Here is a 13,865-nt window from a genome sequence, read left to right as displayed (position 1 = left end):
CCAGGATGATGGCTGTGAAGGTGGTAAAGTCAGACTATGGGTTGTATTGTAAGGTGAAAACAAGAGGATTTTCTAATAGATTGGGTGTGGGTGTGAAGAAAGAGGGGGGATGCAGGATGACTCTGAGACCTTTGGAATAGCTAGCTGGAAGGATGGAGAAAACTATTGGAGGGGCAGATTCGGGGGGGGATCAAAGTTTCATTTGGATATGTTGAGCTTACGATGTTTTTTAGTAAAGAACCAAGTAGGCAGTTAGATACATGAATCTGGAGTTCAAGGGAGAGGTGAAATAACTTTGGAAGTCTTTGGCACCAGTTGGCACTTAAAGCCTTGGGCTGGACTGAGCTATGACAGCATTTTGGGACACCAACATTTAGTGGGTAGGCAGAGGAGAAGGTATAAGCAAAAAAGATGAAGAAGGAGCAACTAGCAATTTTCAGTGCAAACATGTGGGCAAGAGCCTTATTAGATGTCAGTTAAGAGCAAATCAGAAGAGAGAAATTGGAATAGTGAGTGAATAGTAATTTCACATGTATATAGCTCACCCACATCTACCTCGATGGTAGATTTGGGTGGAAGAGAGAGGAAAACATCTAGTTAGATGGGTTCAAGAAAGAATCGGGGGAAATGAATTGGGTACTGCAGGTATGGAAAGTCTTTGAATAGGTTTGGCTCTTTAGGGGGTGAAGAAAAATGAAGCAGCAGCTGGAGATAATGTAAGATCAAGAGAGGGGTTTTAAGACAGTGACATGGGGGTGCCTGGGTGGCTCAGTGGTTAAGCATCTGCCTTTGACTTAGGTCGTGATCTCAGGGTCCTGGGTTCGAGCCCCATGTCAGGCTCCCTGCTTAGCAAGGAGTCTGCTTCTCCCTCTCCCTCTCCCTCTGCCGCCACCCCACACTCGTGCTCTCTCTCTCAAATAAATAAAATCTTAAAAAAAAAAAATACAGTGATATGGTAGAGTATTTGTGTAAGATAAACCAAAAGAGGGAGGGAATGATGTGCAAGAGAAGGGGATCCATTGCAGGATCAATGTTCTTGAGTAATTGATAAGGGATGGAGCCTAGAGGAGGGCTGGAGGGGTTTGATTATAACTTACTTTGATCTAAAGACTGTTGCATCAGTCCCAGGGTCCTGGGATCGAGCCCCGCATCGGGCTCCCTGCTCTGTGGGAAGCCTGCTTCTCCCTCTCCCACTCCCCCTGCTTGTGTTCCCTCTCTTGCTGTGTCTCTCTCTGTCAAATACATAAATAAAATCTTTGGGGGGAAAAAAAAAAAAAGACTGTTTCATCAGGAACTTGAACAGTTTGCCCCACCACCTCCTTCACATTACACCAAAGGTCTGTCCCTATGTTCTAACCACAACCTACCCTTCATCTAAGAAAAATACTCTTCTAACTTTTTTTTAAGATTTTATTTATTTATTTGAGAGAGAGAGAGAGAAACAGCATGAGAGGGGAGAGGGTCAGAGGGAGAAGCAGGCTCCCCACTGAGCCAGGAGCCTGATGCAGGACTCAATCCCAGGACTCTGGGATCATGATCTGAGCCAAAGGCCGTCACTTAACCAACTGAGCCACCCAGGCACCCAAATACTCTTCTGACTTTTTAAGCTCACCACATTTATACACACATCTAGAATTTCTTTCCTTTGCATACTATTGAATAAGGAAAGAATGTGCTGACCACTTTGAATTTTATGTTTGCCAATTAACGTTTAGCAATTATCATTCAGAAAGAACCTATCTGAGAAATAAAGATAATATTAACAGTGTAGCAAGCTCCAGTTGGAGGAGTAACCAAAATACAGAAGTCATGATGACAAGGACCAGTGTCTTTCTGGTTCACCTCTCACCCTTGTACCCCAATGCCCAGCAGAGTTCAGCACTCATCAAAAAAATGTGTTGAAAAAAAGTGCATGAATGGTTGCCATATTTTTTAGGGTAACTTGCGTAACAAGAAGACCCAAAACACAATGTCTTGAACACAGTAAATGTTCCTTCTCCCATAACCTAAAAAAAAGTTGAGGGCCAGGGAGAAGAGTAGAGGACTTGCTCTGTGCAGTTTTTCAGGAACCCAGGCCAAGTTCCTCTCTGTCATCTTCAGGTAGCTTCCAGTGAACTATGGTGGTTTTCATCTCCTTTCCAGCTCACAGAAGGAGAGCATGAGCATTGAGGAATGTGCCTGCTGGGGTAGTTTATTGGCCAGGCCTAGAAGCCACACACATTGTATTGAGCATCCTGTTGGAGAGGAGTCGGTCACATGGCCATATCTCATTGCCAGAGAGACTGGAGAATGCATTGTTGCTGGGCGCATGTGGCTATGTCATTTCTGGAAGGAAGGTAGAGTGGATTTGGGTGGATAGTTAGCAAGTTCTGTCAGCATCCTCGTATCTTATCAATAGTTCTTCTTAAATATGGACTAAGTTATACAGTTGCTTTAAGCAGTAAAACATAAAATGTACTAAAGGGTACAAAAAGAAACTCATGTGCACATTAAACCTTTGTTGATGAGAATATATCAAATATTTTCCTTCTCTTAGAGCCTAAGGTTAGAATAGTGAACCTGTTTTGCTCCCAGTGTTCTCTGCAGCCTTCAGACTGAGCTGTTTGTATATGGAGGGAAAGCATTTTTTTTCAGTGTCCTCTATAAAGGCCTTGTCAGCATTTTACAGCTTTAGAAGACATTTGTTTTTGCTCCAAGCGTTTTCAAGGGCTTCAGTGGTCAAACAGGTTTTGAGCCCAGCTTTCAATGCCACAACAGACAGGGGACCAAGGGGAAGAATTGAAAATAAATCCCACATTCTAAAGCTAATTTTTTCAAGGATTTTGCTCTTTTTAGATTTGAGGTTATTTTTATAATTGAGGAGGGTGGTTCTTAAAATTCAGTTCCTTCTGACACCCAAAAACTGTCCAATTAAATTCTATCACAGCACATCTGTGTGTTTTGAAAGTCACTGGTAAGACTTAACTGAAGCAAAATTTTATGGATTATAAACTAAACTTTATCTGTTTTTTTTTCATGCAATTCAAGAAGCAGTTTCATTAAATTATTCTTAAAGTCATAATCTGTTCTTTGCTGTTTCTTAAAATTACCCATTTAAAAGATCCTAAGTTTAGAAGACCAATTAAAGTAAAAATTAATGCAATAACACCTTTTTATAAGAGTTTTATTACTTTAACCTTTCATAAGTGCAAACATTAATAAACTCCTCTTTCACCACACCTAGAGAAGTGTTTGGGACATAAAACAGTTCAAAACCTTCAGAAGGCATCGAATCCGTATTTTCTCCTAAGGCAAGAACTATTATAGCTGCAGAACATTTGGAAATCCAGTAACATTCTTCCCATACAGTGGAAGGAAGCCTTCTGCATTTCAGCTGTTCTTTTGACCTGTACATTCTATTTTCCCCTTCTCCCATCTCACTGAAGTGAGGGGAATTCCTGATCTCTTTCTTTATCTTAACCGTAGGCGAAGAATGGAAATCAGAATTTATTGTGTGTTTTGCATCCCTGGAAATAGGTACTTCTGTTACTGTGTTCAGAGACCTTTACTACCCTTGTTTGTTTCATTCTGAAGAAAGCTGAGATAGGTTGCCAGTTGTAACACATTCTTCACATGTTCCTGTATCCAAAAGGTATGGGGCAACCTCCTTAGCGAAGGAAGGAACCTGGTGTGCTTGCCTGCTGCGTTCGTGAAAGCAGCTCATGAATATTCAACAGTCTCCAATGTGTGGAGAACATGAAAGTTGGAATTATTATAAAGCCTTAAAGAGGAATATGGAACAAGATTGAAAGTCACCCTTTGTCGATTACATCCATAAAAAAAAAAAAAACAGATCCTTGGGGAATTCTTAAACATAGGGATCAAACATATTTTAAAAAGCGGGTGGGGGAGGGAGTCCAAGTTACTGCTTACTACTTTTAACCCTGGAGATCAGCCAGACTTTCTCACATTTTCCAACTGCTTTTTGCAAAGTTTTCCATTGTATAACATAACTTTTTTCTGTAATTCTCAAAACCTATAAGCAATTATATCTTGGTTCTTTTTGTATAGGGAAAAAAAATCTTACTGAAATATCTAAATTTATATAATACTACTACAGTTTACTTTCTCTTCCCTCTTTCTGAATATGTCCTACCCTTAATGTGAAGATTTTTTTATTTTGAAGTAGTCATTTGCATATAATTAAAAATGTATTTCACTGACACTGTTTTAAAATGATCTGAGGATAAAGGGTTTTGCTTTCCCTAGGAATTCAGGTTTCAGAGCTTTAGAAAAACCTAATGCGGGCGCCTGGGTGGCTCAGTTGGTTAAGCGACTGCCTTCGGCTCAGGTCATGATCCTGGAGTCCCGGGATCGAGTCCCACATCGGGCTCCCTGCTCAGCGGGGAGTCTGCTTCTCCCTCTGACCCTCTTCCCTCTCGTGCTCTCTATCTCTCATTCTCTCTCTCTCAAATAAATAAAATCTTTTTAAAAAAAAAAAAAAGAAAAAATGCTATTGCACTAGATCTTACACTAAAGATTTTGATAATCTATTGAAGATCACCAGTGAGAACAAACACAGATTCTTTGTCATAGATATAACCCCCTTTTATCAGGAAGATCACATTCAGGTAATAGCAATTATAAGAGGCCATTTTAGAAAGGCCTCTAATAACTCAAACTTTAGAGTTATAAAAATATAAATATAATTGAATGTTGTCATAATTTTTATTTCTCAGATCCATTCTAAAATGAACTGTGTAAATCATCTAAGCATGTAAATTGATGTTAAATAATGGCAGACACAAACACTCTTTCCAGTATCTGGAGCATCACCTTAACTGGAGAAATAGTAGTAAAATATTTGGGAGGTGGATTTCATAGTTTTAGAAATAATAATAGCATCAACAACAATAGCTAATATCCTTTAAATGTACCAGGTATTATTCACGTTCTCTATGTGCATTATTTCCTTTAATCTCCAAGGCCACCTATGTAATTCTGTTAATATTGCCATCTCCATTTGCCAGATGTGGACATTGAGGGTCAAGTAGGGTCAGACAGTTGGTAAATGATAGAGCTAGGATTCAAACCCAAACATTCTGACTCCAGAGCCACCATTCTAACTATTACGTTATGCTGTGTCTCCCTTTGTTTCTACCGTCTGATAGAGCCCGGGGTTTTAAACTTTCAGAATTCCAGATAAATTGGCCAAACCAACATAAATGGAAAACAATTCATTCATCTACCAAGCCAAAGATTAGTTTTCTACTCTAATTATGTGTTTATTTTGTGAGGATTTTTATATATGTCAATTTCATGGGATTATTGAGAACCTTAATCAGATTTGCTTTGTAAAGGGTTTTTCACAATGGGAGGTTATAAATATGTAGATGAACACATGTTGCTTCAATATGTGTTATTCTGATGACCTAGAATAGGTGGATTGTGCTTATTAATGTCCTTTTAAAGCAGATAATGAATCTTTGAGTTCAATGAAATTCAGGTTCAGATCTCTAAGGCAGTTCTTTTTTTTTTTTTTTCGGTTTACTGAATATAAATGAGCTCTTGTTTGCTTTTTTGTAATCTTCCTTCATGGGCATGGCTTACTTATGATGTGCTCAGTCACCTGAATTGTATTCAGAAAGTATTGGCCATGTCACAAAAACCTTACAGGTATGCCTCCTGATAAGTATTAAGCCCTCTTGGTCAGCCTGAAATACATGCTATTCAAAGTAAGTTTCCTGTTTATATTTTTTCCATCTTAGCTATTATAAGGATTAATATTAAATATCACAGAAAGAAACGGTCTTAAGTTAATACCATTTCTATTCATGGATAGTTTACAGTTTGGGTACAAGCTATATGTTATCCCACATTATATTGGCAATTTATCCTGAAAATATGTTAAATGAGCAATGAATGTTACATTGGTTTCTGATAAGATTCAAGGTCAGATTCCTCAGTCCTAGTTCTAATTCTACCCTAATGTTCTGACAGTCTGGGTTTTGCTATGTTTAGCTGTAAGGTATGGCTGTTACCTAACAAGGACATTATCGGATACAATGATCATTTTGTGATGGTGTCAGATATCTTCATTAAAGGGATGATAAAATTCAACATCCAATTTTATGCAAGCAGCATATACTAAACTTTTGTAGTTACTAGTTTTAACAAAGATAGAAATATGAGGACTAGAATTCATTTATATCAGCATATTATCTGATCTTTCTGTTTTAAATAAAGGAGGATCTGCTGTTGCATATTTCTTACCATTCCTACTGGGCAACCACAATTTGTTTTGTTGTTGTTGTTGTTGCTTTTTGTTGTTTTTTTTTATTTTATTTTATTATGTTAGTCACCATACATTACATCATTAGTTTTTGATGTAGTGTTCCATGATTCATTGTTTGCCTATAACACCCAGTGCTCCATACAATACGTGCCCTCCTTAATACCCATCACCGGGCTGACCCATCCCCCCACCCCCCTACAATTTGTTTTGTTACAGAATATGGAAAGCCTCAATTCCACACCATCTCATGAGAGGGCTGGACCTGACGATGTTGAACTGATGTCCGATGAAAGGTAATTTTAGCATTTGCTCCTCACATTGCTTACTAAAAGCATGAATAGCTTGCTTTTTTTTTTCACTTAATACCATGTGCATTACAAGAACTAGAAAGAATAGAATTAAAGGTCTGTATGTTTACCAATGGTATTTTATAGCAAGGAAAATGCTTAGAATAGAAAATCTGCTGTGGTGCTATTAAAGACAAATAACCCCATTCGTGGTTGTGTTTCTAGTTTTGTTTTATTTTGATTTTTTGTTTTGTCTTGTTTTTGAATTTTACAAGAATTTAATGTAGAGCCAGTCAGCCTACTTTTAAAATAAATGAAATCATAATTTCACTGGATGAAAAGCATTGTTCTAAAACTGACATTTTATAATATTTTGTTGTTGCTGTTGTTTATAGCAAAGAAGATGAAAAAGACCGCAGACATACCCAGCATTTTGAGGTGAGTAGCTAACAATTTTGTGATTGTAACGGGGCTGTCCATATGTTCCTGAGAGCACACGTGAAGCACTATGAGCCTGTCAATAAGGGTTAATGAGATTGACAGGACTGTGCTTGATCAGAAAGGCAAATACTGAAACATAAAGATTCCTTGAAAAATCATATTCTCTTTGCTTTTAAATGCTTTTATTTTGCTTGCAAAGAGAAACTTCAGCAACATGGAGATTTCCCTTTAGATTTTCCATAAAACAAAACAAAAAGCCAAAGCTACTGGTTTGATTTTCCATGTTTTTATGCATTTTTAAGTGATTGAAATAGGCAATGAATTTAGGGGTTCTGTCACCGAGATTTATCTCATTAATTTTCAAATTAAGATAAACTCAGTGTGAGTTATTATACCCAGTTTGTTTTCTGAGTTTTGTCTCATTTTAAGTAAACCGTGGAGAAAAAAGATCTAACTCCCTTATGCTGTCTAGATCTTGAAGTTCCGGTTATTTCCCGCCTTCCTCGTTCTCTGAGGGCATAGCCGTGCTGACCCCACGTGATTTCCCTTGCTCCCAACTCTGGCTTCCATTTGGTGTGCTCGGCCCCATTTTTCATTCACGTATGTGTGTGTAATCTACATCCAAATGCCTCTACCTCCACTTTCAGTATTTTTATCAGTTTCTCCCTTGGGCAAGATTTAAAGCTTTTTTCAACCTGTTCTTGAATTCTGACCCTTGAAATATGAATTATGTCTAGAACTCTCCCTCTAACCCAGTGATTCCTAATCTTTATGGGACATTGTCCTAATTCACTGATGGAGTTAGGAGCATCTGTTGAGTCCTGCCATGTACATGTCCTGGGCTAGGAGCTACAAGGCAGTGAACAGCTGCAGTCCTCTACCCGCCTTGGAATTCTACAGTCTCAGAGGTTGAGACTCTAAAAGCTGTGGACCCCCTTCTTAGACAAACGCACCCTCGTGTACAATTTGGCATAAAATTGCTGGGAATGAATCACCACCTCCCCACCGCTCCCCGCTGGTACTGTGGACCTGTCCTTTTCCCGCTCTTCAGTTTTTGCCATGTCCCCTTTATCAGCCTAGCCGGCTAATAGGAGGGGAATGCTTCCTCTTTCTGACTTCACAGCTGCCGAGCCTCCTCTTTCATCTCTTATTTCCCACTCCTTTAAGCTTCCTTCCTTGGGACCCAGGCATCCAGCTGACTTTTTTTTCCCTGACACCAGGTACCTTTTTTCAGAGCCCAGTTTCCCCCACGATAGCGTTGCTTTGTTTTCCTTCTTGTGTCACCCTTTCTCAGCTCTTTTCCTCTGCTCACAGCAAGCACTTACTCATCATGCCATTGAACGTGACTTTAAAGAAGATTGCTTTGCCCGCTCCTAGAGAGGTCTTCTCGGTTCCTCCCTTTTATGCCTGTTCTCCCTTATGAGATGAAAGGGTATAGAGCAGCCTTTGTGGATGGACTTCATAACATTAACTCATAAATTCCAAGTGGCACCCGAACTAAATCCATGCCGAGCTCAGTTTGCCTTGGTACATTTGTGGGCAGCGCCCATGATGGTGGATGAATCACAGGGGAAAAGTTTCAAATCCTGCTTCCATGTGCCAGGTCCTATTCTTAACATGTGTCAGGCATGTGCAGTTGCCAATCAGCACCCAGCCCACTGCTGGCACTCCTTAAGCATTCACTATTAATAATCATGGTCGTCATCATACGTTCAGCTAGGAGATAAAATTAAGCAGTGAGTTAAAATCCAGCCTAAGCTCTCCGTGTCAGGTTTCTTTTACAACTGCCCAAAGGAGAAAAACAAGACATCACTCCACAAGATTGGGATGATGCTTCTATTCGGGAAGGCATGTGCTGCTTTCACTAAAGGATATATATTTAATTATTAGGGACAGACCGTGAAAAGATGTTTTCCATTTTTAACGCCCTTTCCCTTGTTTACAGTGCGATATCATTGTTTACTACTTAATATGTGTAGAACTTTCTAGAACTGATTAAACAACCTCAATAGTTAATCTGGTGTTCTGGTACTGTCACAACAATTCCTAAATTTCAGAGATGAAAAATAAGTCTAGACTTTGGTTACCCCTCCTAGAATTCTGCCCAAGCGGTGTTTTATTTCACATCTCCTATAGCCTGAGATTGAGAAACCAGTGTTTACATGCTCACTGTGGATGGCTCTTTCCAGTTTCATTTTCCATGAAGACAGTTGGTCCTCATTAATACCATCCTTTAAAATTTTCCTTGTAAGTTCTTAGATTCATGTACGATTAAGGCCACCAATGCCGGCTATTGAGGAAAAGGTGGTCGGTCTTTCTTGTTTTGACTAGCATCTCCGTTAGAATGTGGAACATTAAACCCAGTCTCGGAGATGCTCCTCAGAGGGACACAGAGGCAGAGAGAAGCTAGTCTTAGAATCTACGGTTCAAACGCAAATGCAGGCACAACTGTGACTTTATTCTTGAAATAAGCATTTTGCAGCCCTAGATGTGTTTTTGTTTGAATGCACGTGTTGAAAAGTGAACGTGGGTTTATCCTTTCGTTGCACATCTTTTTAGTTTTTTTAATCAACTAATCTTACCCAAAAAGAGAATCTGCTCAAGATCTCAGATGGCCAGTGAAACTAAAGTATGATTTTTATGGGTAGGTTTTCAAAAGGTGGGCATTTTAATAAAATACACTTTTTTGGGATGTATGAAATGAACTCATGTAAGGAAGAGCCTGGCGTCCTATTCCCTGAATATGTTGGAGTCCAGGGTCTTTGTTCTTTTGTTTCTTTTTCAGCTCAGTGAACATCTGTAAGTACCCAGAAGAAAGGTCATCCTTAAAACTAGCAATTTCTAGATTCCAAAAGATATCACTGAAAGTACAGATTTTCAAAGTTCTGTTTACAATAGAGCTTAAATCTCATGCTTCCATTTGATTCCTTCTGATAAGTTATTTTCTAATGTGGAAATAGTTCATGCTTCTGTATGAAGTCCAGAATATTAAAACTGTAACCTTATGTTTAATCTCTTTATCAAGAAAGCAAAACCTGTAAGAATTATTGAGTGCTTAGAAGGGTATTACCTTATTTGGGTGAGGTCATTTTATTTCAGAAGTATAAGGTTAATGAAGTGTTAAATTCTTTTGCAATATTTTTACATTATGCTTTCTAAGCCTACTGCTTAGAAGAGCTTAAAAAAAAAGAAGAGCTTAGAAGCATACCTTTGATAACAAATAAGACATTCATAATAAACAAAAGACCATTTCCCTTTTTTATCCTCCTTCAAAACAAAAGTAAAAGAAGGGAGAGAGAGAAAGAAGACAAGGCTTTCCAATCAAGACTGAGCATTAATATTAATTATCAGACATCTTAAGTGTAGGCTTTTATGTGCCCTGAGCAGGTTTGAGATAAATTCTGAAATATCCTGTCAACAAGTACTTATGAAATGAATCACTGTGTCATTTCAACTTTACTGTATTCCATGGAAGCGTTAGGATTTTGTTACTGGTTTTAATGTTAGAACCAGAATAATTTAAAAGCTCTATTTGTTTAGATTCACTTCCCATTTCATCCAGTCTCTAAAGGCTACGGAAGCTTTGCAATTCACATGAATTTTGGAACTCTGTTATGTCCACTTTCCTTTATTGTCAGGCCAAACAGTAAATGTTTATGGTTCCATGTGGTTCTTGTATTAACGCTGTGTGGTTCCTTCCTGTGCAAACTGCATTACACAGTACACTCTCTGATCTCATCGCTCCTGGCTCTGGTAAGCTCTTAGGGTACTCATTTATATCCTGTGCAGGGAGGGAGAAGGAACGAAACAAAAATTCACCACCTATTTGAAGTCAGGGGAGGAGCAAGATCAGTGAAGTCTGAGGATTGGAAAAGCCAGGTCCAGTTAGACAGGGGCAAGTCTTGACAAAGATAAGGTGAGTAGACTAATAGCGGTTCCTTTTTTTTTTTTTTTTTTAAGATTTTTATTTATTTATTTGACAGAGAGAGACAGCAAGAGAGGGAACACAAGCAGGGGGAGTGGGAGAGGGAGAAGCAGGCTTCCCTCTGAGCAGGGAGCCCAATGCGGGGCTCAATCCCAGGACCCTGGGATCATGACCTGAGCCGAAGGCAGACGCTTAACGACTGAGCCACCCAGGTGCCCCTAGTTAGCCGTTCCTTGACCTGAACATGGGCTGTCACCTGAAGCCTCAGGCAAGGTGAGCTTTCTGAGTATTGGCTCCCTAGCGGCCTGTTTTTTTCTGTTATAACATGTGTGACACGGGCACTCCTACGTTCAGTGTCTTCCTTCCACACTAAATTCCATAACTCGTTAATTCCTGTAATCCCACTGCCTAGGACATAGTATGTGTTCAGTAAACACTTGCAGATGAATGAATGTTGAAAGGGAGGTAGTAAATAATTGGAAATAGCGTATTTTTCTCAGTTACTATGGGCTAGCCATTTTTATACATGTTTTTCATTTCATCTTCATAACAACTCTATGAAGTCTTACACTTGTGTGACAGAAAAAACAAAGCTTTAAAAAAGGAAGCCAAAGTACAGAGAGGTTTTCATTCAAGATCTTGCAGCCGATCAGCTGGTACTGAAACTCAGATCTCTGCCCATCCCCTATCTGCCGTACCATATTGTCTCTCCTAAGAGCCGTGAAGATGTAGTGTGTTTTTGTATGGTACATCATTTTTGACAGGGGTTTGGTGTGTGAACTTGCAGCACAAGGATCCCTGAATTGAAAATTGTGAAATTGCAGTAGTCCTCCATTATCCATGGTTTCACTTTCTGTGGTCTCAGTTACCCCTGGTCAGCCCTGGTCCAGAAGCAGACGATTGTCCTTCTGACATATCATCCGAAGGTCACTAGTAGCCCAACGCTGCGTCACAGTGCCTACGTCATTCTCCTCCCTTCATCTCATCACGTAGGCATTTTGTCATCTCACACCATCACAAGAAGAAAGGCGAGCAGAGTAAAGATGTTTTGAGAGAGAGACCACATTCACATAACTTCTATTACAGTATATTATAATTGTTCTATTAGTAGTTATTGTTCATCTTACTGTGCCTAATGTATCAATTAAACTTTATCACAGGTGTGTATGTATAGGAAAAAGCAGAGTGTCTGTAGGGTTCAGCACTGTCCTCGGTTTTAGGCATCTACTGGGTGTCTTGGAATGTATCCCCCCAGATAAGGGGGACCACTGTAATCCATTTACTCTATGATTTAACTGAAGACATAAGACGTGTAAACAACAAAAGTTGAAACCAGAAATATTTTGGTATTTGAGAATGTCCTTGACATTTGAACATGAATGACCTAAGAGAAGCAGCGGACAAGCAAGTAGACCAGGGCAATGCTATAGGACAAGCACGAGGAGAGAGTGGGGAACAATCTGGAGAGGGGCCCCACCCAGTCTAGGCTGACGAGTATTTGAGGGAAGAGTAGACTTGATGCTGGTGTATTGCTGCAGAGCCTGAACAGCTTCAGCCTGGGTAGCCACGGAGCGGCAGCCCTAGCACCCGTATGTACATAAGCCCGGGCCCACACCAGCAGCCCACGCTGCATCCCCCAGCGCAGCAACTGCGGGGGGTTCTGGTGAGACCCATGAGGCCGGAAATTGGGAACCAGGCCTCCAGGAGCATCATGCAGGTAAGAGAGCAGCAACCACAGGGACTGATCACAGCACAGCAGAACAGAGCTGAGCATGTGGATGCGCTGGCGAGTGCTGGGCCAAGCGTGTCCTTGCTATACAAGCTGGTGTGGTTGATGCAGCAGAGACCCTTCCCCTGCTGTGTAGGAAATCAGCCAGAAAGTCCAGATGCTTATGCGGGTGAACATAGGTCTACAATGTGAGTGATACCCTGTTATATGTAGCACATTCTAAACACCCTTACATGGTGACTCCACATACAGTGATCTCTACACAGTGACCATGCCTCAGGGCCTTTGCATTTGCTTTCCTTCTTCCTGGAATGCTCTTCCCATTGATGGCTCACTCCCACATTTCCTTCATATCTCTGCTTATATGTCACCTCATAAGAAAGGCCTTTCCTGACCACCAGATAGAAAATAGTAGACCGTGGCCCCCACCTCCATCATCTCTCTTTCTCTGCTTTATTTTTCTCCATAGTTCATGTCACTATCTGACATTTTTTCTTTTACTGTCACTTCCTGTAAGATTCATTAGGACAGACTTTATTTTGTCCTCTGAAGTATCTCCAGTGTTAGAAAACTGTCTAGCATGTAATAGGTATGCAAAAATTATTAGTTGAATAAATGAGTAAATATTATCTTCATATCTCTAGCACACAATGGCCCTGTTATAAGTATATCATGTGATACACACACACACACACACACACACACACACACACACACACGAATAAACTAATAAACTTTTGACCTGATTCTCTTCGTTAGAATAATAGGATCTTAGGGGTTGTCTATTCCAGCCTCCTACCCAGGGCAGTAATCTCTCCCTCTCCCACATGCCCGACTCCCAGACTTCATCTGAACACTGTGAAGGGCAGCTAACTAATCCACAAGGTGGTCTGTTGTTGTATTGCGCCCAAGTCAACTGTCCTCAGAACCCCACTGAGCATTCCTGAGCCTCTTCCACAAAATATCAGCTCTCTCAGTGTAGGGAGCTTGCATGGCTCACAATGCCCAGCACAGAGGGGGTGCGCCAAACCATGTCATCGAAGGAAATACTGTGCGTTTTGGAGGGGAAAAATTAATTTTCTAATTTTAGTTTTCTTTAAAATGGGTACTAATTCAGATGCAGAAAAAAATTATCTCAATTTCCTTTGAAATGGGTGCTAATACAGATGGAGCAATCGTAAAAAGTACGCATTTTTACATTAGTGTATG

The 13,865-nt window shown here is 40.0% G+C and overlaps 1 protein-coding gene and 1 long non-coding RNA gene across 9 annotated transcripts in view; one reads left to right on the top strand and one right to left on the bottom strand.

The window, feature by feature from the left end:
- Nucleotides 1-13,865, top strand: part of FAM13A (family with sequence similarity 13 member A) — a 369,758-nt gene that overhangs the window by 317,729 nt on the left and 38,164 nt on the right. For all 8 annotated transcript variants that reach the window (XM_027600469.2, XM_027600471.2, XM_027600470.2 and 5 more), the window contains 2 exons: nt 6,491-6,567; nt 6,957-6,999. In XM_027600469.2, coding sequence (XP_027456270.1) covers nt 6,491-6,567; nt 6,957-6,999 — 120 coding nt within the window. The remainder of the gene's footprint in view (nt 1-6,490; nt 6,568-6,956; nt 7,000-13,865) is intronic.
- The window catches only part of LOC113925840, a 35,202-nt gene that overhangs the window by 16,075 nt on the left and 5,262 nt on the right, over nt 1-13,865 (bottom strand). The window lies entirely within an intron of this gene.

The sequence above is a fragment of the Zalophus californianus genome, chromosome 2 (assembly GCF_009762305.2).
Source record: "Zalophus californianus isolate mZalCal1 chromosome 2, mZalCal1.pri.v2, whole genome shotgun sequence".
Classification (NCBI taxonomy): Eukaryota; Metazoa; Chordata; class Mammalia; order Carnivora; family Otariidae; genus Zalophus; species Zalophus californianus.
This window is presented reverse-complemented; position numbering and strand designations above follow the sequence as displayed.